A 25,212-nucleotide genomic window follows, 5' to 3' on the forward strand; every position below is an offset into this window, starting at 1 on the left:
AGCAGGAAAAAATTAGAAATTAAGCTAAAGAGAAAGGAGGGAGGGCCAGTGTGTATAAAAGGGAAGGTTTGTGATATGTTGTTTTTGATATGAATTCTATTTGTCAGTTTACATAAATTATTAGATCCACTGATATACTAGTAACTAAAATACCATAAAATGCCAAGGGTTCCACATAATAATGCTGACTACAGAAAGTCTTAATGAATGAAAGCTTCAATCAATGGGCTGTCTGAGGCAGTATGGTCAGGACAAAGGCAGCTGCTGCTATTTCCATCTGTCTGCTTTTAGGTAACTGTCTTGGTGAGAATAGCTTATTGGAATGACTCAGGCAGGGCAAAAATTCGCCTGTTTTGTTTTAGGTTTCAGATTGCAAAATATAGAACATTGAACAGTACAGCACAGGAACAGATCCCATTGCCCACAATATTGTTCTGAACAAGTCAATTGAATGCCCGACTAAACTAAGCCTTCCTGAGCCCACAACACCTCTTGAACACATTGCTTCCTCCACCACCCCTGGCAGTGCATTCCAGGCACCTGCCACTCCTCATGTAAATAACTTTGCACATCTCCTTTGAATTTAACCCTCTCACCTTAAATGCATACCCTCTGGTATAAGACATTTCAACCCTGAGAAAAATATGCAGCCTCTCAAATCTATCTAGACCTCTCATAATCCTAAAAACCTCTACCATATCTCCTTCAGCCTTCACTGTTCCAGAGAAAACAACCCAAGTTTGTCCAACATCTCTTTATTGCTCATGCACTCTAAACCAGGCTGCAACCTCTTCTGCACCCTCTCCAAAGACTCAACGTCTTTCCGATAATGGGGCAAACACAACTGAATGCAATACTCCAGATGTGGCCTAGCTAGAGTTTTATAAAGTTATAGCATAACATTCGAACTCTTCAACTCAGTTCCTTGATTAATAAAGGCAAGCATGCCATATGCCTTCTTCACCACCTTATCAACCTGTATCGCCACTTTCATGGAGCTATAGACTTGTACCCCAAGATCCCTCTCTCCTTCAACACTTTTAAGGTCTTGCCATTAACACAGTACTCTATTTGTAGATTTGATCTCCCAAAGTACATCACTTCACATTTGGCCAGGTTAAAGTCCCTCTGCCACTTCTCTGCCCATATCTGCAACTGATCTATATTCCACTGTATCATTTGCCAGTCTTCTATGCTATTCACAACATCACCAATCTTTGTATCATCTGCCAAGTTACTAACCCATCAATGTTTACATCCAGACCATTTATATATCTCACAGACAGCAGTGGTCCCAGTATGGATCCCGACAGAACACCAGTAGTCATAGACTTCCAGCAGAATAAGTCCCATTGACCACTACTCCTGTCTTCAATGGGCAAGCCAATTCTGAATCCAAATGGCCTATTGCTTGGATCCCTTGTTCTGTATAGGTTTCTGCATTTTTCTTCAATCTTACTAAATCTCTCTAAAAATCAGCATCCATTCTGAAGTGTGAAGTATCTGGGGTTAGTTTCCATGATATATTGGGTTAACTCCCATTTCATCTAATTTTCTAGACAATATTTATCACTTCCCTCCACCCCACTGCTCAATACTATGACCCACTCCCAACTAATGCAACAGAAGAAGTTCATATGGTCATTGTTAATTTTGGTGAATAAGATTCTAATTACAAGGTAACAGTATATACAGTGGTTAGCTACAAAATACTTGATATGAAATTGTGTAAAGCAACTTCTTCCACTACGCAAATTGTAATCCAAGCCGATTAAAAAGAGATGCCTAGAACTTACTTCATGGTCAGAGATGTTGAAAGCAGTGTAGAGCAGTGACAACAATGGTACTCTACTGCACTCAATTATGCTGCATGTTTAGTGATAACAATGCAGGAAGAACATTTCCAAATTTACATCAGAACATTTTGGTCCTGAACAGATAACTCCAACAAATAAGGTAGCTTGTTCAGAAGCACTTGTGGAAAGGAAAACAGTTTGGATGAAGGGTCTCAGATGTGAAAGGTTACTTGTTTCTCTTTCTACAGATTGCTGCCTGGCCTGCTGAGTGTTTCCAAAACTTTGTTTTAATTTCAGATCTCCAGCATTTACTCCTTTATTGATTTTCCAATGATCATTTTATTAGACCTGGTCTTCTAGAAGTGATGAATAACAATATAAGCACACAATACAGGTGGAGGAGATGATCAACAACAACTTCATTGGAACTATTGCTGGTAATACAGTTTCATACAGAACTGGCCAACACTGACGGTCCAAGAGAATAAAAAGCTCAGGACATTTACACTACCTGTGTTTCGAACTTTCACGTAGGAGGATAATGATTCCTGAGTGGCAGCGTTCACTGGCACAACAGTTGTGTAGATGGACATGCTGTTACTTGCTCTGCTGGTCTGAATAGCTTTCAGACAATATTTTCCAGAAGGACCTCCAGAAAATGAGACAAAAGAATACTTTGTTAAATCTTGATTGAGCTTACCCTGTTATACTATTCCACTAACCGGTAAACTACAGTTTCTGTGAGATTTAGATCTATTACACCAAATTTCTTAATTTAACATATTATGATAATTAAATGATTGAGCTCAATCTTCTTTGCATTTATGGTGCTCAAATCAAAGTGCTATACTGTTTGAATAGTTTAAGGCTATAAATGTCGATGAAAAATGTTGTGAAGACTTCTCTGTTATTCTTCAACATTTTGCTAAGAGAATAATCAATGAGTGATAACGGAGACTGCTCAATATTTCCTTGACAGGCCTTCTTATTATTCCCAATTCACCACCGTTACTGTCCCCAACCCCCAACCCCCAACCCCACCGACCTGCCCCTACTTCCCCCACAGGTGGATGATGGCCATAGACAATGTGTGTACCAAATGACCCATGGGTGATTGTACATCAAAAAATGGACATAAGGAGCAATAATCAGTTTGGTTGGTTTCTATCCCCGCACACAGCCTTCCCCACCATTATACAATGCAGACATCTCTGAATTCAAGCAGCCAGTCTTCATGAATATTCCAGGACAATGTTCTCCATTGGCATCTGCCCACTTACAGCTTGCATGTAGTTGGGCCCTTTAAATCACCCTCCTGTCAATTCCTCCTCCTGAACTCAAGGTTTAGCATTTCAGTAAAGCGCATGTGTATAACTACAATATTGCAATAGCAGTGTCATCTATACGTTATACATTACAGATGAGCGTTTGACGGATTGAGAGCCATTGACTCTTGGAGCACTACAGCACAGAAACAGGCCCTTCGGCCCACCTCGTTCATGCTGAACTATTATTCTGCCTCGTCCCATCAAGATGCACCTGGACCATAGCCCTCGCTGGCCCTCACATCCAAGTACCTATCCATGGGCACCACAGTAGCGTAGCAGTTAGCGCAACACTATGACAGTTCAGCGGCTGGAGTTTGGAGTTCAATTCCGGACAAAGATGTACTGGTGAGTAGGTTAATTGGTCATTGTAAATTGTCTTGTGGTTAGGCTAGGGTTGAAATCGGTGGATTGCTGGGAGGTAAGACCCAGTAGCTCAGACGGGCCCATTCCATGCTGTATCTCTAAGTAAATGAATAAGCTTCTCGTAAATGTTGAAATTGAACCTGTATCCACCAGTTCTGTTGACAGCTTGTTCCACACCCTCGCCACCCTCTGGCTGAAGATGCTGCCCTTACACTTCTTGCCCTTCGCACTTAAACATTTCTAGTTCTGGTATCATCAATATTGGTGGGAAAAGACTGTGTATATCTGCTTAGGAATTAAGTTTCATCTCTCTTTGTTGTACTAACTATGATGCCAAAACCCAAACAAGCTCTCAGAAAATATTGTGAAATCAGTAAAAGCATATTGAAACTGCATTGAGGCAGTTAACATCGAGGTTCACGTGCTGAAACAGAACCTGTGTCATTTGCAAGAGGACAAGATCCCATCAGCCACATTTTTGCCATATTGCTCATTGGGAACGATATTGGGCTTTATAGGAACTTTACCCTGTGGCATCTAAGGCAGTGAGGGGGATCAGTGATCTTGACTGTGTATAGAAAGCTCCCAGATAGAATCCTGAGCTACAGGTAACCCTGTGCCACTGCAAGAAACAATATGACGAATGAGGTAAATAGATCAGAGACAGCACCATCACTGAACTCTCCAATTTCAGGTGAGCTGCTTCCCCTCTGCCCCTTTTCTCTTTTCACCTGATCGCCCCAGTTCCTCTGATATGGCTAAGTTATGCAGGAGAAGCAGATGTTAATCCAGGAAGGCATGTCCAAGGAGTTACATGACAGAATATTTCAACTGTCCACTGATTTAATTACAAAACTCTTAATTAGCAAATAAAAAGCAATACTTTGGAATGGAATTTGCAGCCTGATCGATTTTATGTATGAAGATGCTAGAAATACATTTACCATATTCAACATCACTTGTTTTCTCTGCCATGTTCTCAAAGTCTCTGATGACTGAATGCACAGTCAACTGATGCAGGATCCCTGCCCAGGGGTTTTCAGGGGTGCACGGTGCCTCCTGTTCAACCGAAGCATGGTAGAGGGAGGAGAGGTTGGCCGTTGCCTCCCATGTGACTGACTTCCCCCCGATTAAACCATGAATCACTGACTTGCATTGCATTGTGTGTGTGCCGTTCACTTCTGTCGAGCCCGACTCATCCGAGGTCACCGGCAAGAAGAGATTCTCAGGATCGAAGAATGTGTCCCACTCTGGAGTCCCCGCCTGAAACAGAAGAGTATCTACGGGGAAAAGTATGGACAAACTCAGAAATAAGAATCCCAGTTTATGAGTTACATTTAAGCGCTAAAATATAGGTTGATAATCCAGTGCAGAACTGGGGAAGTGGTGGAATGATGGAAGTGCGGTCTTTCAGCTTAGATCTCAAACTGAAATCCTGTTCATCCTCTCGGGTGGGCATAAAAGGTGCTATGGTACGATACAGGGAAACATCAGGGGAGAAAATGAACACTGTTCTGATCAATGCATCCCAATATACATTCATAACAGTTTGCTCTGTGCAAATTGGCAACCATGATTCCTGAAATAGAAAAGAGATTACTCATAAAGCATCACAATTGCTGGGGTCGTGAAACTTGCCATGCCAATGTGAGTTATACAGTTTGATCTTCTCTGAACCTAGTGAATAATTTTCTAGTAAAGAGCAGGCTTTCTTGTTGCTAGAAGAGACAATTATGTTATTGCTTGCTTCTATGTTTAATGTGTTTTCTTGCTTCCTTCTTTATCTGGTGTTTAACCCTTTATTTATTTTAAAGTTAACAAATTTCACAACATATGCCGGTGATATTAAACCTGATTCTGATCTTCTCCATGGAATACAAATCCATGTTCATCAGGAAGCTGTTAATTAACACAGAGACCCAAAGGCATAGAGAAACAGAGAAAGCTATGTGAAAGGTTGTTGGATCTCTGGTTTCCTCTGGCATTGCATAGATCAGTGCATTTACTGGATAAGTACAGATATTATTTTGCTTTTGTATACTATCTTATTAAACATTTGTCTTTCTGTTTTGTTTGCTTTATATTACTCTAATGACGTGATTTCTTGTGGTCTAACAAGTGTATAGTGCCCCCTTTGTTTGCAAGTATTTCAACCTGCTGAATCAGAAAAGAACATGGATGGAATTTCAAAATATTTTCATTATACAATGGAACCAAATGTCAAGTGAGCAACACCACTGGTAACAGACCCTACAGTGCACAGTTAGCTCAATGTCAAACAGTTAGAAAGCAGTGGCAAAGACACAGACCTTTCCTCGCTTTGTGAAGTACGTTCACTAGAAATGCAAGGGTTTACATGATTTACTGTATTTTACTACAAAAAAAATCACCTGTTCTCTAATTAGGTAGATTTTATTATGGTGCTCCATGCCAAGGACATGTTTGAAGTAGAATTACTGAATGCAGTGCAATCATCCATCAGTCATGTATGGACATATTTTAGATGGTGAACAGGTTCACAAAATAGAAATTATTCCAGTTAAATCTAATGCCTTTCTGAATGAAAGTACTTGTTTGTATACACAATTTCAAGGATCATTGGATATAGAACAAGAGCAGAAGCTCTATCCATTCTTAATTACTACCTAAGTACATTAGATCCCACTTGCATTCAAGGTCACTCGGGAATTTATTGCAGAACTACTAACCTGATCACATACAATACAAACCTCAAAATCAAAATAATATGGATATATTGTACGTTGTTGGGCACTACTACAGCTTGGGCCATTCTGGAGGTCAGAGTTCAATTCTGGCACCATTCTCTAAGTAATTGCTGTATGAGGGGTCTCTGTATGGCCCCCAGTGAAATGTGTGAGTTTCTCCCTCGTGCTCTGGTTTCCTCCTACCGTCCAAAGCCGATCTGGGTAGGATAAGTAGTTACTGTAAATTGTCCCGTGATTAGGTTAGGGTTAATCAGGTTTGTCGAGGGTTGCTGGGGCAATATGGCTCGAAGAGTCAGAAGGGCCTATTCCACGCTGTACCGCTAAAGTAAAATAAAAATGAAAATTTACCTTTCTTACCTAACTAGCTCAGGAATATTACAGGTCACCAGAGAAGTTCTTGATAACTTTGAGAAAAATGTGTTAAATCTTCAACAACAACTGTGAAATCATTAAATGAGCACCTCAGCTTCTTAGAGTCGCTGTTTACCTCTGAAAACTTACTGGAATCATTGATGCTCTTCCTTGAACTACTGTCAGCCTGAAATTGTTGTGATACGTGATCGATGTCGTTCATTCTTCCTCCAATGGACCAGTTGTGAGACTTTGCTGTGGAGACCTTCTCTAATGCCTTGCGCAGGTAATGCATATCCAATTGGCCATTTGGTGACGAAAAACTCCGGCCAGAAAGGGCTGCTTGCGCCATCAGTTTTCTCTTTCTGCTTGTCTCATCTGAAGCAGAGTCAATTCCAAGGAAGCCCTGAAAGTGAATAAGAGAATTTCATCCCCCCACTGGGATAGCTGACCTGGATAAGTGAACCATTAGCATGGTTTCGCAGCCCAGTATAAAACGTAAATAAATTAGAGGCAATCTTTACTGTACTCTTCTCTGAGTTAGATAGATATCTAATACCCTGGGACAGTTGAAAGCCCAGTGTCTGCAAGTCAGAGTCCAGTGAAGTCTAGAGGCTCGGAGACAGATTGCACTGGGGTTAGAGGACTGGTGTGTGTGTGAGCGGGTAGATGAGACAGAAGTAAGGCGTTTGCTGTTGCTCTGTTATTGCTACTTCTGCCATGTTCTGCCAGCGTGGTGGGTATGCAATGTTGGCGTCGGAATGTGTGGCGGTAATTGCGGGCTGCCCGCAGCTGGTGTTGGTCGTTAACGCGATCAGCCCATTTCACCGAACGTTCCGATGTACATGTGATAAGTGAATCGGAATCTGAACCCAGAGTCAACATCATCTTTGAGCAGCCTAACATAAACGTTTATCAGGAAACTAAATAGTCTGGAGACGGAAGGGACTGCAGATGCTGTAATATGGAGCAATGAACTAGCTGCTGGAGGAACTCAGGCAGCATCTGTGGAGATGAAGGGATAGTGGACATTTGTCGAGCTTTTACAACCCAAAGCATCACCTATCTCGTCACCTCCTCAAGTGCTGCCTGACCACCATCCTCAGGCCAGCTGCTTTTTGAATTAAATGGGTGGGTAGCGATCACATTGCAGCAATTTATACACAAGCTACAGAAGGGCCATTTCTCATTCCATACTCCATTTCATTCTCTTTACTGAATCATGGCTGCAAGATCTCTGGATTTATTACAGTTGAAAGTGTGCTGGTAAATGTAATGCTTCAAGCCCCTTCCTCAAAGGGCTGCATTGGAAACTGAAGTTTCATCTCCACAGTTACAGAAATACTTACAAGATAAGCCTTACCAGAAGATCTGCAAAGATGAATGCTTTTTACAAGCTCCAATACAACCAGTTTAACTTGTCAAACTGTTATGGAAACTAATTAGTTGAACTGATTCAGTCAACAATAGAGAAAAAAACTTTATATTTTGACTCAATTACTTGTGCCTTAAATCAGAGGCTGAAACCCTCAGGCAGTGTGTCACCTTTACCTTCTTTCTGCAAACTTTACCTTTGTTCTGGCTGCTTCCTCATTCATCAGTGCAGTCCAGGTTCTGTGTACAGAACACTGCAAATCATTCATAACCAGATCAATCACGAATTCTGGCCTCAAAGCTACAATCATAGAGCAATGCAGAATGGATACAGGCCCTTCAGCCCAATGAGACAATACTACCTATAGAGTTTTTCTGCCTTACCTGTTAAACGTCGAGCATTGAAATAAATGCAGTTTTATTAAGTATTCTCTTTCACACCCTTTACTTTGTCCCTGGCTATCCTGATTAACAGACTGTCTCACACTGTGTACTGCTTTATCCCATAACTTTTTCCTGCTCTGAGTCCCACCCCAACCCACCCGACAATCTGGTTTAAACCTGCCCGTGCTTTCCCAGCATATATGACAAATAAACTTTTCTCAGACTTTCCACCTGGTACAGATTTTACAGATTTTAACCGACATTTCAGTAACAAACTCAGCCATCTTCATCAGGGATGATGCCTGGGCGTGTCGAGTCTCATGGTATCGATACCCCCATTGTCCATCCTTCCTGTGCTCCTTGATCCAGGTTTCCACTGTGTGTCCCATCTGGCCAATATATGCTCCTCCGCATTCACAAGAAATCTGGCAAATGCCAACCGTACTGAGACCCAGGTCATCTTTGACCCGCATAAGCTGTGATTCCAGCTGTAATCAATCGTGCTCTTAAAAAGAGCCGATGGAAAAACCAGGAACCCTGTCTTACGAATATTCCACTGTTTCTAGAAAGGTTGTCAGGATCCTGATGAAATACTGGATTAAAACCATCCATAAACCTGTAAGGAAGCTCAAATCACAGCTTATGTTGGTCAAAGGTGACCTGGAACTCAGGTCGGCTGGCATTTGCAGGATTCCCTGTGATTGCAGAGCAGTGTATATCAACCAGATGGGACGCACGGTGGAAACCCGCATCAAGGAGCACAGGAGGTGTATTCATTTGGGTATCCTGGAAAAATTAGACGTGTCAGAGCATTGCACTCGCAATGGCCATAGAATTGACTTTGAAAACACAAAACTACTGTGCCTCACCAAAGGCTTTTGGAACAGCTTGGTGAAGGAAGTAATTGAAATAAAACTAGAGGAAAAGAATTTTAACAATGACGAAGGTCCCACTCCAACTAAGAATTGGAATTCGATTATAAACAAAATAGGACAGTAGAAATTTGATTGGATGAAGACTAACCAACCAGGACAGACAGACGATAGGGGTATAAATTTAGACAGATTAGACATGCCTGACCATTATCCCTGATGAAGATGGCAGAGTTCGTCATCGAAACATCGGTTAAAAGTGATACCTGTACCCAGCAGGGAGCCCAAGAAGAGTTTAGCCCTCCTATGTAGCATTAGTAAATTTCTCTGAAAATTGGTTCCTCCCTGCTTTAAGTGCAAGGCATCCCTCTTGTACAATTCACCTCAAACCCAGAAGAGACCCCAACAGTTCAAGACTATGAATCCCTGCCCCTTGTACGAGCCACAGATTCACCTGGCTGTTACTTCTATTTCTGATCTTGCTAATTGGCACCGAGAGTAATCCAGAGATCACTACCCTCAAGTTCTTGTTTCTTCCTGCCGAACTCCCGATATTCATTTTGCAGGTCCTTTTGTGATGAAGGTCCCTGATGAGGTCGTTTCAGGCCCAAATACTGGAGTATCCGAAGCAAGGTTTGAGACACGGGATCAAAATGGATGGAGAACTGAGCACAAAACAAACGCTAGACAATCTGACGAGTAGGCTTACGACTGAGAGCTAAACCTCTGTAAATACTTGATTCTTGGCGCCCAGAACGTGATTGTTAATTAGCAGCACCACACTGAACTCTTAAACAGGCCAAGCCAGCTACCCGTATTCCAGGGAGTTAGAGCATCTAAATCCCAGATGATGGCGTAGTTGGGAGCGTCTTGTAACGTCCCCCATCCCCCCATGGCTGACTCCTGTCCGAGAGGTGGTGATGGTAATCGTGGTTGAGTGCTGGATACATGATGTCTCTTTCAGGCACCCAGCACCTCTCCTCGGGTCCAAATCCTTCCTGGTCCACAACGTATTGCCGAACACACTGAACAGTACATGAGTCCTCTTCTCACCGTAAAGTCCTGTTCTCCCTCGATAAACCTGTGTGGTGGCGGGGCTAGGTTTTCAATTTAGAGATGTGGAAGGTGGGATTCATCTTTAGGGTCTTGGGGAGCTGGAAGGTGTAAGCCACTGGGTTTACTTTCCTCTGGACTTTGAAGGGTTCAATGAATTTGGTGCTAACTTTCTAGATTTCACATGAAGGGCCAAATCATGGATGGACAGCCAGACCTGTTGCCCAGGCTGTAAAGTAAGTCCCTGACTTCTTCTTTGGTTCACCTTGGTCTCCACTTTCTGGGTAGAGTCCAGCAAAATCTCCCTTGGATGAGATCTTCAGCCACAGAGACCCCAACCTTGATCTTGTTCCGAAATCAGAGGAGTAGGATAACCAAACTGGTACTCGTACAGTGACATTCATGTGCTGAAAACTGTAAGGAGCTGTGGGTGACCTCTGCCCACATTAAATGGTCACACCACTCATCGGGTCCTTCCAAGGTCAGCATCAGAAGGTATGTTCAAAATTAGGGTTGATCCGCTCCGTCTGGCTGTTGGACTGCGCATGAGATCCAGAGGAAAGGCTTGCTGTTACCCTATCAGTTTTCAGAACACCCTCCAGAAATGATCTGGACTATGGATGTGGACCATGGTTTAAGACATGTCCACCAGGAATCCGAGGATCTTGAAGACCTGGTCCAGAACAATCTCAGCCATCTCCACCACAGACAATAGCTTCTTAAAGGCAATGAGCTTGCAGGATTTGAAAACCTATAGACAATTACCATGAAGACCGATGAGACTGCTGACAAAGTCCATGGAGAGATGCACCCATGGTCTTTCCAGAACAGGTAGAGGGTGGAGGAGCCCTTGAGATCAGGTATTTGGCTCCTTGTTCTGGTCACACACCTCACATGCCTACATATATTGCCAAACTTTTTTCATCATTCCAGGCCCAATACCAGGTCTTGATAAAGTCAAGGGTTCTGGCAATCCCTGGGTGCGTGGTCATTCTCAATGAGCTTCCCCTTTGGAATGTCTGGGACAGGATGGAACTTGGGATGAGCAGCCGATCTGGAGGACCATTCATCAACCCTTTGGCTTGGGCCTTGTAAACAACGCTTGTGATTCCCCAACGAATTGGCGCTACCACCCTGGCTTGGCACAACATGGCAGTAGCCTGCTCCTCTCGTTCCATTTCAACAAAATGACTGTAGAGGACACTTGGCTTCTGGTTTTTTGATCCTGGTCAGTAGATCAGGACGAATTCAAAGCAGTTAATGAAAAGAGCTCACCCGGCCTACCTGGAATTTAGTCTCTTCACCTCCTGAATATAAGCCAAGTTCTTGTGGTTAGTCCAAATAATAAAAGGGTTCTTGGCCCCCTTTAGCCAGTGACACTATTCCTCCAAAACTAACTTAACTTCAAAATGCTCTCAGTTCCCAATGTGATTGTTTCTCTCTGGGATAGCCAGCTGGAGAAGAATGCACATAGGCACAGTTTACTGTCCACAGGGGGTCATTGCTGCAAGATGGCACCCACACCGATGTCTGAAGCGTCCACCTCCACGTTGAAGGGAAGGTCTGGGCTAGGAGAAACCAAGATGGGAGCTGTTGTGAACTGCTGTTTAAGCTCCACTTTGGTAGTCCAGACAAAAGGGCCCATGGATTTCTCAGTTAGGGACATCAGCAGAGCTACTACCGAGCTGAACTTCCTGATGCCTTCCAACTTGACGTAAAGTCTATGGTCTAGAAGCCTCTTTAAAATGTCCCTGACGTGAGCGACGTGCTCCTCCATGGACATTGGGAAGACTACGATATCATCGAAGCAGAGGCATACTTATAGAGAGCATCCCAGAGCACATAATTTTATAAAGGCCTGGAAAATGGTTGGAAATTCACAAGGGCATAACGAGGTTCTTGTAGTGCCCAGTCGGTGTATTAGGTACAGGCTTCCACTCTTCACCTTCTCTAATACAGACCAGACTGTAGGCACTCTAAAGGTCTAGTTTTGTGAATACCCTCACCCCTTGGAGTATCTTGAAGACTATATTCATGAAGCAATCCTTGGCCATTATGCGGTTTAATCCCTTATAATCAATGCATGGCCGCAGGCTCCCATCTTTCTTTTGTACAAAGAATCCTGCACCAGCGGGTGAGATGGAGAGCTGAATGAAGTCCGTTCAAGAGCTTCCTTTATATACTCCTCCATTGCGCTTCTCTCTGGGCGTGAAAGTGCATACGATCAACTCCACAGGGGATAGGTACCAGGCAGCTGTCATGGGGTCAATGTGGTGAGGTCTTTCCCTTGCTGAAGACTTCTTCCGTCCTTGTGGACGGAAGGGATTTTCACCGGTCTGGGTGTTGCTGTCCCCTTGGTCCTTCCTTCGAGGATGACTCCTGAGGCTTCGTAGGTGGCAGGCGAGATTTGACAGAACTGTGAGTCCTCTCCCTACAATTGCAGAGCTCATTTGTAGAAACAGTGGCCAAAGAAAATTCCAGATTACTGTCTCTATCCTCTGGCAATAGCTGCAAGACTTTACAGAGGGTTCGTGCCCCCGGGGAATAGGGTTCACGGATTAGGGTAAAGGTGTCTTTCCCTTCCTTGAGACCTGATGGCTAGATTCCTAAACCTTAGCAGCAAGTTCCCAGACTACCTGGGCATCTCCTTGGGCCTCTCCTGAACTAGAGAATCCCTCTCCCTAGGTCCATAGAAACAGAGAAAACCTACAGCACAACGCAGGTCCTTCGGCCCACAAAGCTGTACCGAACGTGTACTTACTTTAGAAATTACCTCCAGTTACCCATAGCCCTTTATTTTTCTAAGCTCCATGTACCTATCCAGAAGTCTCTTAAAAGACCCTCTCGTATCCACCTCCACCACCAACGCCGGCAGCCCATTCCACGCACTCACCACTCTCTGTGTAAAAGACTTACCCCTGACATCTCCTCTGTACTTACTTCCAAGCACCTTAAAACTGTGTCCTCTCGTGCTAGCCATTTCATCCCTGGGTAAAGCCTCTGACTATCCACACAATCAATGCCTCTCATCATCTTGTACCCCTCTATCAGGTCACCTCTCATCCTCCGCTGCTCCAAGGAGAAAAGACTGAGTTCACTCAACGTATTCTCATAAGGCATGCTCCACAAACCAGGCAACATCCTTGTAAATCTCCTCTGCACCCTTTCTATGGTTTCCACATTCTTCCTGTAGTGAAGCAATCAGAACTGAGCACAGTACTCCAAGTGGGGTCTGATCAGGGTCCTATATAGCTGTAACATTACTTCTCAGCTCTTAAACTCAATCCCATGATTGATGAAGGTCAATGCACCGTATACCTTCTTAACCACAGAGTCAACCTGCATAGCAGCTTTGGGTGTCCTTTGGACTCGGACCCTAAGATCCCTCTGATCCTCCACACTGCCAAGATTCTTACTATTAATACTATATTCTGCCATCATATTTGACCTACCAAAATGAACCACCTCTCACTTATCTGGGTTGAACTCCAACTGCCACTTCTCAGCCCAGTTTTGTTTCCTATCAATGTCCCGCTGTAAGCTCTGACAGCCCTCCACACTATCCACAACACCCCAAACCTTTGTGTCATCAGCAAATTTACCAACCCATCCTTCCACTTCCTCATTCAGGTCATTTATAAACATCATGAAGAGTAGGGGTCCCAATACTGATCCCTGAGGCACTCCACTGGTCACTGACCTCCATGCAGAATATGACCCATCTACAGCCACTCTTTGCCTTCTGTGGGCAAGCCAGTCCTGGATCCACAAAGCAATTTCCCTTGAATCCCATGCCTCCTTACTTTCTCAGTAAGCCTTGCATAGGGTACCTTATTAAATGCCTTACTGAAATCCATATACACTATATCTACAGCTCTACCTTCATCAATGCGTTTAGTCACATCCTCAAAAACTTCAGCTGGACGGTGTCAGGACTCACACAGTCCCATTGGCTGGAACCAGCTTGTCCGCAGGACAGAACTAGGTCTGCAGAAGGTCTCAGGTCCCCTTGCACCAAAAGCTGTCTCATTTCTGCTAGGTGGTCACTGGAGCAACTGGATGTCGGAACACCATGCTGCAAACAGGACCTTTTACAATGACTGGACCAAGCAGTGATTCTCCCCTCCCTCCAGTCCATGGATGGGTTATGCTGGAATGGCCAAGGGTGCCCAAGGATCAGGGGTATGAGTGGAGAGTCAATAATGTAGAAACTAATGCCTTTCTCATGATCTCTGACTCTCATCTGCAACACCACAGTCTGTTGATGGATCTGCCTAGAACCTAGCAGGTAGCCTTCCAAGACAGCTGTGGGCATGGACTGGCTCAACTCTTGTAGCGGTGTGTCGAACTGATGGATGGTTCCTAAATCCAGTAAATTACCCACTGTCCCAGTGTCCACAAAATCCTTCAGCTACCTCAAGTTCTCACCCCAGGTGAATTCCACCTTCAGCACAAAACCAGAATCCACGGGATTGAGCATCACAGTCCTCCTGACACTGGATAGTCTTAGCAGATATCCTGGTGGCTGCAGCTTCGGAAATCTGGCTTGCAGGTGACCTTGACTCCAACACCAGGACTTCTCATTGGCAGGGAGTCCAACGCCACTGACCTGTATAGGTTCAACTGGATCTTGAGCAGGCGACGGGCTTGGAGAATGGAACTGTAATGCATGGGGACCGGGCTCCGACTGGCTCTCTTTGACCTCCTGAAGTGGTTCCACTTTCGCTCTGCCAGACACTATTGAAATGGATGGTCTGGTCAATCAGAACCTCTAAGTTCTCTGCTGGCTCTCCCAAAGCGAGGGCGTCCTTCAGTTCATCTCGGAGCCTCGGTATAGCGTGGCCAGCGCCTCCTCGTTCCAACCGCTTTCTTGGGCCAAGGTCTGAAATTAGATCACGAAGTTGGCCACTGAACATCCCCCTGTCAAATCTCCATTAGGTGCTCTGAGTCAGCTGGCTCTGGAGGGGTGAGGGAACACCTTCCTTATGGCGCCACGAATTCCTCCGCATCCGAGCAAATTTCTAGTCTGCGTTCCCAGTGTGCAGTGGCCCAGGCCAGGGCTCTCCCACTCAGAAAAGAGATAATGAAGACCACACATCCACACTCTGAAGGGAACCAGCACGGCTGCAGTTCAAATACTAATGAGCATTGGAAGAGGAAGCCATGGCAAGAACCCAGGTCACCATCAAATCTCTCCGGGGCGACCGGCAGCCTTATCTGAGTGACTTTGGCTTCCCTCCTGCAACAGCTGGCACACGCTGACCTGGAGGTCGTGTATCTCCAGGCTCTGTCTGGAAGTTTGCTCACTGTGGTTGGCCACAGCTGACGGAAGGCTCCCGTACCCACTGGTTCCATGTTGGTTCAATCGTACTGTGACGAGAGTCCCTGACAAGGATGGTTTGCACCCAAATGCTGGGGTATCTGACACAAGGTTCAAGACACTGTATTATACTGGATCGGAAAACAAAACAAATGCTAGATGATATCACTAGTGGGCTTACAATGGAGCAACAAACCTCAGTTCAGGTGCTCTTTAAATATTTGATTCTTGGCGCCCAAAACATGATTACCAATTAGCAGGACTATTCAGAAACCTTAAAGGGGCCACACCAATTATCTGACTCTGGGGAGTTAAAGTGCCTAAATCCCGGAAGCTGGTGCATTTGGGAGAGTCTCATAACAGCTTTGTTCTACCTTTGTTTTTTGTAACAACCTCTGTTTGTTCACCCTCCCTCGTGAGAATTTTCTGAATCCACTTGGAGAGATGCTTGACCCAGGCATTGTTGCATCCAATTACTTCATTCTAAGGTTAGACTCTTGTTACTTTCTCTGTAATTTAATAATTAATTATCTGCTTGTCTTTTAAGTAGTCATTATATGTATCTGTAACTTTAATATGCCTCTCGTGGCTATACAAAGTATAATTCCGTAAAGCTCTGGAAGTTTCTTTGCTCTGCAGTACTTGAGTAAGTACTTTCTCATTGGTTAACTTAGTACTGCAGTATTGAGTAATAGCTTTCTGATTGGTTAAGTCTTATCTATATTTTAAATGGAATTTTTCCTTATCTGTGGGTATTAAGTAATTAAACACAAAATAGCAGCATCTTAACCTTCTTAGCTCTTTTTTCTCAGCTTTTCTCTTGACCAGTTGACCCATGAAATAGCAGCCAGACTAGAGGAGGGTTGGTTGGGGGATACAGATATCAGGAAGTGATGAAGAAGACAGAGATCATGAATGAAAATCCTACTGGCTGATAGAAGTTATATGGAGGAAGGCAAACGGCAGGTTTCTGGGAAACGGCAAAATGAGCAGGGAAGCAGTGAATTAAGGATTGTAGTGGTGTGATAAAGGCAGCAGAGAGGATTTCAACAAAAGAGGGAGAATAGTTGAAGGTGTTGTTGAGTTTTGAATATGGACTTGTTTCAGATATCAAGCTGAATAAATTAACTGAGGATTTGAAAAAAGCATTAGGATATATTGTGAGTGCAAAACTTTTAATAGATGGAGCATTCTTAGAGTTTTGCAAAGATAGTAAGCAATGTGAGAAAGCTTTGGGGTTAAAAGCTGTGGGAAGAATCTTGTAACACCAAGGAATTATATTGAACAACTGTGGTTTTGGAGAGTGATCTACGTATATATATATCTCCATGGACTACGTTAAAAAGAATTTAGTCAAGGGAAAAGTTGCAAATGCTAAACATTTAAAAGGTTTCATGGTGGAGTAAGAACAGAGAGCTTACCCGTGTTGATTTGATTTGATAGGAAAAGGTTGCAGGATAGGGTTAATTTAGGGTATATGAATTATATAGTTTGAGTATGTGTACCAGCCCCTCAGAGGCATTTTCAGTGCCAGAGGTTTGGCCATATAGCAGCTGTGTATAGCGGTGAAAAGCGGTGTTATAGGTGTGCTGGGGAACATGATTATGGCAATTATAATCATATAACAATTACAGCACAGAAACAGGCCATCTCGGCCCTTCTGGTCCATGCCGAATGCTTACTCTCACCTAGTCCCACTGGCCTGCACTCAGCCCATAAACCTCCATTCCTTTCTTGTCCATATACCTAACCAATTTTACTTTAAGTGACAATACTGAACCTGCCTCTACCACTTCTACTGGAAGTTCGTTCCACACAGCTACCACTCTCTCAGTAAAGAAATTCCCTCTCGTGTTACCCTTAAACTTTTGCCCCCTAACTCTCAACTCATGTCCTCTTGTTTGAATCTCCCCTACTCTCAATGGAAAAAGCCTATCCACGTCAACTCTATCTATCCCCCTCATTATTTTAAATACCTCTATCAAGTCCCCCCTCAACCTTCTACACTCCAAAGAAGAAAGACCTAACTTGTTCAATCTTTCCCTGTAACTTAGGTGCTGAAACCCAGGTAACATTCTAGTAAATCTTCTCTGTACTCTATTTTGTTGACGTCTTTCCTATAATTCGGTGACTAGAACTGTACACAATACTCCAAATTCGGCCTTACCAATGCCTTGTACAATGTTAACATTACATCCCAACTCCTATACTCAATGCTCTGATTTATAAAGGCCAGCATACCAAAAGCTTTCTTCACCACCCTATCCACATAAGATTCCACCTTCAGGGAACTATGCACCATTATTGCTAGATCACTCTGTTCTACTGCATTCTTCAATGCCCTACCATTTACCATGTACGTCCTACTTGGATTATTCCTACCAAAATGTAGCACCTCACACTTATCAGTGTTAAACTCCATCTGCCATCTTTCAGCCCACTTTTCTAAGTGGCCTAAATCTCTCTGCAAGCTTTGAAAACCTACTTCATTATCCACAACGCCACCTACCTTGGTATCATCTGCAATTTTACTAATCCAATTTACCACCCCATCATCCAGATTGTGGAGAAGACATTACTCCAAATTTAGCAATTGTGGAGGAGAACCTAGCTCTGCTTATATAGGAAAACTGGGAGCTCAGTGTGTTCAGGTAAAAATGGGCATATCATATGCAGAGAGTCTTCAGAAAGTACTTAGCTTAGAGATTATTAACGATGCTTTACAATAGTGGTCACCAACCTTTTTAAGCCCAAGATCCCCTACCTCGGCCTTAGTAAAAGGCGAGATCAACTCCAAATTGATTAGTTACATGCATACACACGGGGGGGGGGGGGGGGGGGAGACCGGAAGTAAAACCCCGCAACCTGGAAATTGAAATAATGCATAAACACCAATGGTACCCAACCTTTTTTGCACCACGGACCAATTTAATATTGACAATATTCTTGCAGACCGGCTGATGGGGGGGTGGGGGGGAAAGGGCTGTTAAACACAACAGGAATACAACGATACTCGAAGCAAGTTCCTTATGTCCTGTCTATTCCGCAATTTAGTTTTCCCGGCTCTTGGCACTTAGCTGCTGTCCCGCGTTGCTCACGCTTTTTCCACTGAAAAAACTCAGCGGCTTTGTCTTTAAGCGCAGGGTGGTTGGACTCAGGGTACTGAAGCAGGTTTGTGGGCTTCATTGCCTCATTAGACAGCCTCCCGGCCCGAACTCCAGCCTCTGCCCGCCCGCCTGCCGCTAGACGCCCTGGCCAGGTGCGGCTGGTCGTGGGTGGGGTGAAAGGACAAGGTCAGGGCCGGAGGTTCCCGTACCGGGGCCGCGGCAGTCGCAGTCCAGAGAAAATGACTGAGCGAGGAGAGCAACAGGCCCGCGCCCGCCCGCCTTGTAGGATCTATCAGCCGACAAAAATTTGTTTCAGCAGATCACAGTGAGGTAGCAGCTCTGATACTTTCAAATCCCTGAGCCCGAATTAGGTCATCTGCAAATATTTTAGCACTGGATTCCCCACGAACATACAGTGTGCTAAACAGGTTCAGAGGCAGCGTCCATCTGTCCGCGCTCCGGGCCAGTAGCATCGGCACTTCCCACCGGCCGCACGAGCTGAACACTGGCGCAAGAGTGTCACTGCGTTTAGGTGACTGATGACCTCATGTGGGTTCAAGTTCAACAGTGGCTGTGACAGGGAATGAGGAAAGATGCCCCTGACTCATATCGTTTCCTCGATGGGGACCACTGAAGTACACTGTGTAGTGCAGGGGAGCTACACGCACGCGCACTGGGCAGAAAGAACAGAACGAAAACTCCGCAACCCAGAAACAATCTCTCAACAGTATTTCATTTTTTACAGGATCTGCTGGGAAAGTCCCAAAGATCAACCAGTCGATTGCGATCGACGGGTTGGCAACCACTACTTTACAAGGACAGGTAAATAATATTCAGACTTCAAAGTAAGGTTGTGAATGTGTTTTTTCTTTTTCATTTTTTTTACAATGGAATGCAAGAGGTTTGTTAGCTAATGGTTAGAGAACAGCCGTTAATTTATTTCCTTATTTTTCTTTTTTAAATCTTACAATGGAATACTAGAAGCCTGTTAATGGTCAGGGGATTTTAATGCTCATAGTATTACGAGGTGGGGGGGGGGGGGGTGATTGATAAGTTCGTGGCCTACGGTAGAAGGAGTCAATTTTAGAAAACCTAGCACATTTATTTTTCAACATAATCCCCTCCTACATTTACACACCTAGTCCAGATGTCGTGGAGCATATGGATCTTGGACCTCCAGAAAATGTCCACAGATGGGTAACTGATAAAGTCATGGCCTAAGGTAGAAGATGAGTTATACAGCTCTCATTACATGCACATGCAGTTCAACTCTTTGAGTGAATATGCAGAAAGTTTGAAGTTAATAACTCATCTCCTCTACCCTAGGCCACAGATTTATCAATCACCCCAATAAGTTATTAACTGATGAGTTATTAACTTCAAACTTTCTGCATAATCACTCAAAGAGTGAATCAAAAGTTCAAGGTACAAGCTTGACAAATGTTTGACTTGCCAGAAAACAGATCCTGGAGCAGCAAAAAACCTACCACAATTAAGTGCTCCTGCATCACCTGGTCCATTTTTATATTTACAAGTAGACTACATCTCTTCAGCAAAGTGTCAAGGATACTCAAGCATACAGGTAATAGTGGACAAGTTTTCAAGGTGGGTGGAAGTTATTCCAACAAAGAAAGCCACAGTCACACACGCAGCAAAAACTGATCAAGAACTCTACCTCTAAATGGTTTTTGCATGTCACACCAACCCTGATCAAGGAACACATTTCACTGAGAGAGCTTCTCAGGAATTAGGTTGACTAATGAACATTGAACTGTCTTTTCATTGTCCAGAGTCATTAGGACAAGTCAAACGAATGAATAACACCATTAAACAATTACCAAGAATCATGAGAAGGCATATCATGGCCTATGGCTCTTCCTGTGTTTTTTGTAGCATCAGAGCAACTCCAAGCAAAAATACTGAACTGTCCATTGAGATGGTAACAGGAGATCCTATGTCACTTCTGGGAGCCCTCAATCTCAGGGAGGCAGACAGACACGTTATAGCAAACAGTTCAGTTAACTGTTTAGTGAAATTAACCCAAATTGTCCAGTCTGCTTCTCAACAGGTTTATGCCACTTGGAGCGATCCAACATAAGGAGACACACCCTGATTCCTGGCAAATGGATCTTGATTAAGAAATCGCATAAGGATCCAACAGAGAGCTGGATGGGAAGCTCCTTGTCAAGTGTGTTAGTTACCAGCTTTGCAGTGAAAGTACGAGGGGTGATTGATAAGTTTGTGGCCTAAGATGGAAGGAAATGTTATTAATTTCAAACTTTCTGCATAACCACTCAAAGAGTTGATTTGTAGGAGCATGTAATGAGAGCTGTATAACTCATCTCCTTCTACTTTAGGCTACGAACTTATCAATCACCCCTGCTGTGGACCATTTCTGGAGGTCCAAGGCACTGACTTCTACAAAGAAGGGATCCGTATGCTCCACGACCGCTGGAATCAGTGTGTGAATATAGGAAAAATAAATATGCTAGGTTTTCTAAAATTGACGCCTTCTAACTTAGGCCACAAACTTATCAATCACCCCCCCCCCCCCCCCATAGGAGATAAAAGTTAGTGGATACAAGCCAGCTACTGCAAACAAGCTGAAGTGGGATCCAACGAGGACAGCAAGCACTGTGCTTAATGTGCTAGTAGCCTCTTGGCCATAATGCCTACAGTGAGCAAATCATTAACTAACCAGAAGATTACAAGCAAGTGGACAGCTAAACATTATGAAGTTTATTCTAATATTAGTTGTTTTTATACTTTGGCCAATTTTGCCTGCTTACTATGAGAACAAGTATTCATACCAATATGTCTTATGGTAATTTGCATCCTCTTTACTTGTTCAAATGATCATTAATAGATTAGTTCAAACACATATCAGAGTGCCTACTAATCTGCCTAACCATGACATCATCTTATGAATACTTTGAAGAATATATACCCTTTGAGATTTCATAAACGTAGTATTTTTTATTATTTTACACATAAAATAGATACCACAGCTTACTTAGTTGCTGAATTTTCAGATGTAATGATTCTAATTGTGCAATTTAGAATCAAAGGAGGGATTGTTAGATCCAACTGTTTAATTCTTAGATTTACTGCCATTTTCTTAGCAATTAAACCATTAATTATCTGCTTGTATTTAAGGAGTATACACACACACATACTGTATATAATTAAAATATATTATTAGATTATATATATATAATTATATGCTTATATTTAAGTAGTATTGCATGTATATTTGGGCAGAATTTTTCCTTATCTATGGGTATAAATTAGCTAAACACAAAGCAATGCCATTTTAATCTTCTCAGTTCTTTTAATGTTACCTTTCTCATCACTAGTCAACCCCTATCACTGTCTACTTAACTTTCCTCTGTTCTATCAATTGTGAAGCAACAAGCTCTGTGTCTTTTTTTCTGATTTCTAAAAGAACATTGGATTAAATCACCAGAATCCAACAGCACCAAAGAAGCAGTGCACTATCCTAGAATCTCCCCTTCAGCCAGAGATTCCTCTATCTGTCCGCTTGCTATTGAATCTCCTATGAGTATCAATCACCTTGCCTGACTGCAACCCAACCCCAAGCCTCAGAGCCAGGGTCCTAACTACTGCTGCTAGCCTTTAAACAAACATTCCATCAACAGTATCAAAAGGGGTATGCCTTTTGGTGAAGGGAATGGCCACAGACAAACCCTGCAGTGGCTCCCTACTCCCCAGGTGACCACCCAACTATCTGAAGCCTGTTAATTTCATGTAAAATACGAGGTGTATGACATGATAAGAGGCACTGATAGAGTGGACAACCAGTTCCTTTTTCCCAGGACAGAAATAACTAATACAAGAAGGCATACTTCTAAGGTCATTGATGGAATGTATAGTGGTGATATTAGAGACAGGTTTTGTTTTAAACAGAGAGTGGAGTGTGCTTCCAGGCGTGGTGGTAGAGGGCCCTTTAAGAGTGTATTACACAGGCACAAGGATGACAGAAAAATGGAGGCCATAGTGGGAGGGAAGTGTTACACTGATCTTGGAGTAGGTTAAAAAGTCAGCCAAAGGGCCTGTACTGAGCTGTACTGTTCTATTTTGTATGACTATTTCAGTACAAGTCTTATTTATCAGGTTCTCAGCCTCCCTGGTGATCCCGAATGCATTCCAAGTCCAGCTCCTGTACCTTGACCTGGTCTGTCAGGAGCTGCAGATGGATGCACTTCCCACCAATGTAGTCATCAGGGAGACTGTAAGGTTCACATAAAAAAGGCTGTAGAAAACTCCTGCATCTTTTGAATCCTGCGATCTGGTTTAAACCCTGCTGTGTAGCACAAGCAAATTGCATTGCGAGGACACTGGTCCCTCTTTGGTTCACTTCCAGTCTCCGAGAGTTATTGATGGTGCATCAGCAGATTTACAGCATTTGTAGAATCTCTCGTGTCTCTGACTTGCTGCTCCACCTCTGAGGTATGCCTTCACTGAACAGTTTCCCTCCTCTTTTAAACAGGAGTTCACTGAGACCCCCTCACTGCTCCCCCTCTGTATTTTCTGCTTCCCACATTCGCAGAATCTCTTGTGAGACTGTGAGATTCCCTGACTCCCCACGTCTTGCAGGACGAGTATTCCAATGTCCTGGCTACCATCCTGCTCACACTGATTCAAGCACTAAGGATGAATGGCAAAAATAAAATCCTTGCTGTACTTACTTGTGCCCTTCACAAAAGCCTCTTGTACCAAGGTCTCCGCTTCCCACTCTCACAATTTCTGCTCCCCAGGGCCACTCCACTTAAACTTACCTCCCTTTTATTGGATACAGTGCTGTCCAATTGAACAACTATATTAGTTCCTTTTACACGTAACCTAGCTAAACTCATCATGGAGTCAATTGGGAATGTTTGCATTGACTTGGTAAACTGAACATTGGCTGGATTTCAAAGACTCAGCCTCCATCACATTTATAAACATTACTCTATTACTAAGATAGAATAAAAAAGACTGCCCTCATGCATGTGTTATTATTCAATGTACTAGGAAACATGGAAATGTACTTACTTTGCTACTGAGGGGTTCGAAGTTAGACAACGATTTGTTTGATGATTCCCAATGCACCAAGCTTTTCTGGCCTTGATGTGCAATATTTTCCAAACCATGTGGGAAGGAGGCTATTTCCCTGCTAATATCTGGAGGTTCTGTAGAGTCACTACTATTTGAGCCACAGGTCGACATGCTTCGATCCCTATTTCCTTTAAGATTGCTAATGGAACAATGCGTCAAGGTATACTGCTCATGGATATATGAGGCAAGGGACATGCGCCTTCGCAAATCATTGATTGAATCCGACTCTGAGTCTAGAATTGTAAAAGGAAAAACAAAAACATTTAAGCGAGGTACTGACAACCAGTTGTAAAATTTTTGCACTTTTTCCAAAGTTCATTAGCTTATGAATTTTAGGTCCAGATGTGTGTGGCAGTCATTTCCTTTTCTGCAGATCACTTTCTATTTGTTGCCTTTTTGTCAGGTGGTATTTTAGAAACAATCTCAGTGACAATCCTCCCCAAGTGTGGATGGAAGGCAAAGATTAGCAGGATCCAAATGGTTCTAAGATATCTTTCATGTAATCAATTCTCAGGACTGTTAAAATCTTATTGACACACCAGAACGGAGGTACATCGGAACTGATCAGTAACTTGATTTCATCTGACTTGCAGCAAAGACTAAGACTAGCGATGATCTTTGCATCATCAATGGAGACGGGAGAGGTTCCAGAGAATTGGAGGGTTGCGGATGTTTTTCCCTTATTCAAGAAAGGGAGTAGAGATAGCCCAGGAAATTATAGGCCAGTGAGTCTTACTTCAGTGGTTGGTAAGTTGATGGAGAAGATCCTGAGAGGCAGGATTTATGAACATTTGGAGAGGCATAATAACATTAGGAATAGCCAGCATGGCTTTGTCAAAGGCAGGTCGTGCTTTACGAGCCTGATTGAATTTTTTGAGGGTGTGACTAAACACATTGATGAAAGTACAGCAGTGGATGTAGTGTATATGGATTTCAGCAAGTGATTTGATAAGGTACCCCATGCAAGGCTTATTGAGAAAGTAAGGAGGCATGGGATCCAAGGGGACATTGCTTTGCGGATCCAGAACTGGCTTGCCCACAGAAGGCAAAGAGTGGTTGTAGATGGGTCATATTCTGCATGGAGGTCGATGACCAGTGGTGTGCCTCAGGGATCTGTTCTGGGACCCTTACTCTTTGTGATTTTTATAAATGACGTGGATGAGGAAGTGGAGGGATGGGTTAGTAAATGTGTTGATGACACAAATGTTGGGGGTGTTGTGGATAGTGTGGAGGGCTGTCAGAGGTTACAGTGAGACACTGATCAGATGCAAAACCAGGCTGAGAAATGACAGATGGAGTTCACCCAAGTTAAGTGTCGATGGTTCATTTGGTAGGTCAAATATGATGGCAGAATATAGCATTAATGGTAAGACTCTTGGCAGTATGGAGGATCAGAGTCCATAGGACATACAAAGCTGCT

The 25,212-nt window shown here is 43.4% G+C and overlaps 1 protein-coding gene across 5 annotated transcripts in view; it reads right to left on the minus strand.

The window, feature by feature from the left end:
* Positions 1–25,212, minus strand: part of vwa5b2 (von Willebrand factor A domain containing 5B2) — a 171,596-nt gene that overhangs the window by 24,539 nt on the left and 121,845 nt on the right. For all 5 annotated transcript variants that reach the window (XR_009506776.1, XR_009506775.1, XM_059944199.1 and 2 more), the window contains 4 exons: positions 23,730–24,025; positions 6,715–6,970; positions 4,432–4,767; positions 2,308–2,445 (listed from right to left, as the gene is read on the minus strand). Coding sequence is in view for 3 of the 5 variants with exons in the window: in XM_059944199.1 (XP_059800182.1) it covers positions 2,308–2,445; positions 4,432–4,767; positions 6,715–6,970; positions 23,730–24,025 (1,026 nt within the window). In the remaining 2 variants the exon portion in view is untranslated. The remainder of the gene's footprint in view (positions 1–2,307; positions 2,446–4,431; positions 4,768–6,714; positions 6,971–23,729; positions 24,026–25,212) is intronic.

Source organism: Hypanus sabinus, chromosome 2, assembly GCF_030144855.1.
Source record: "Hypanus sabinus isolate sHypSab1 chromosome 2, sHypSab1.hap1, whole genome shotgun sequence".
NCBI lineage: Eukaryota > Metazoa > Chordata > Chondrichthyes > Myliobatiformes > Dasyatidae > Hypanus > Hypanus sabinus.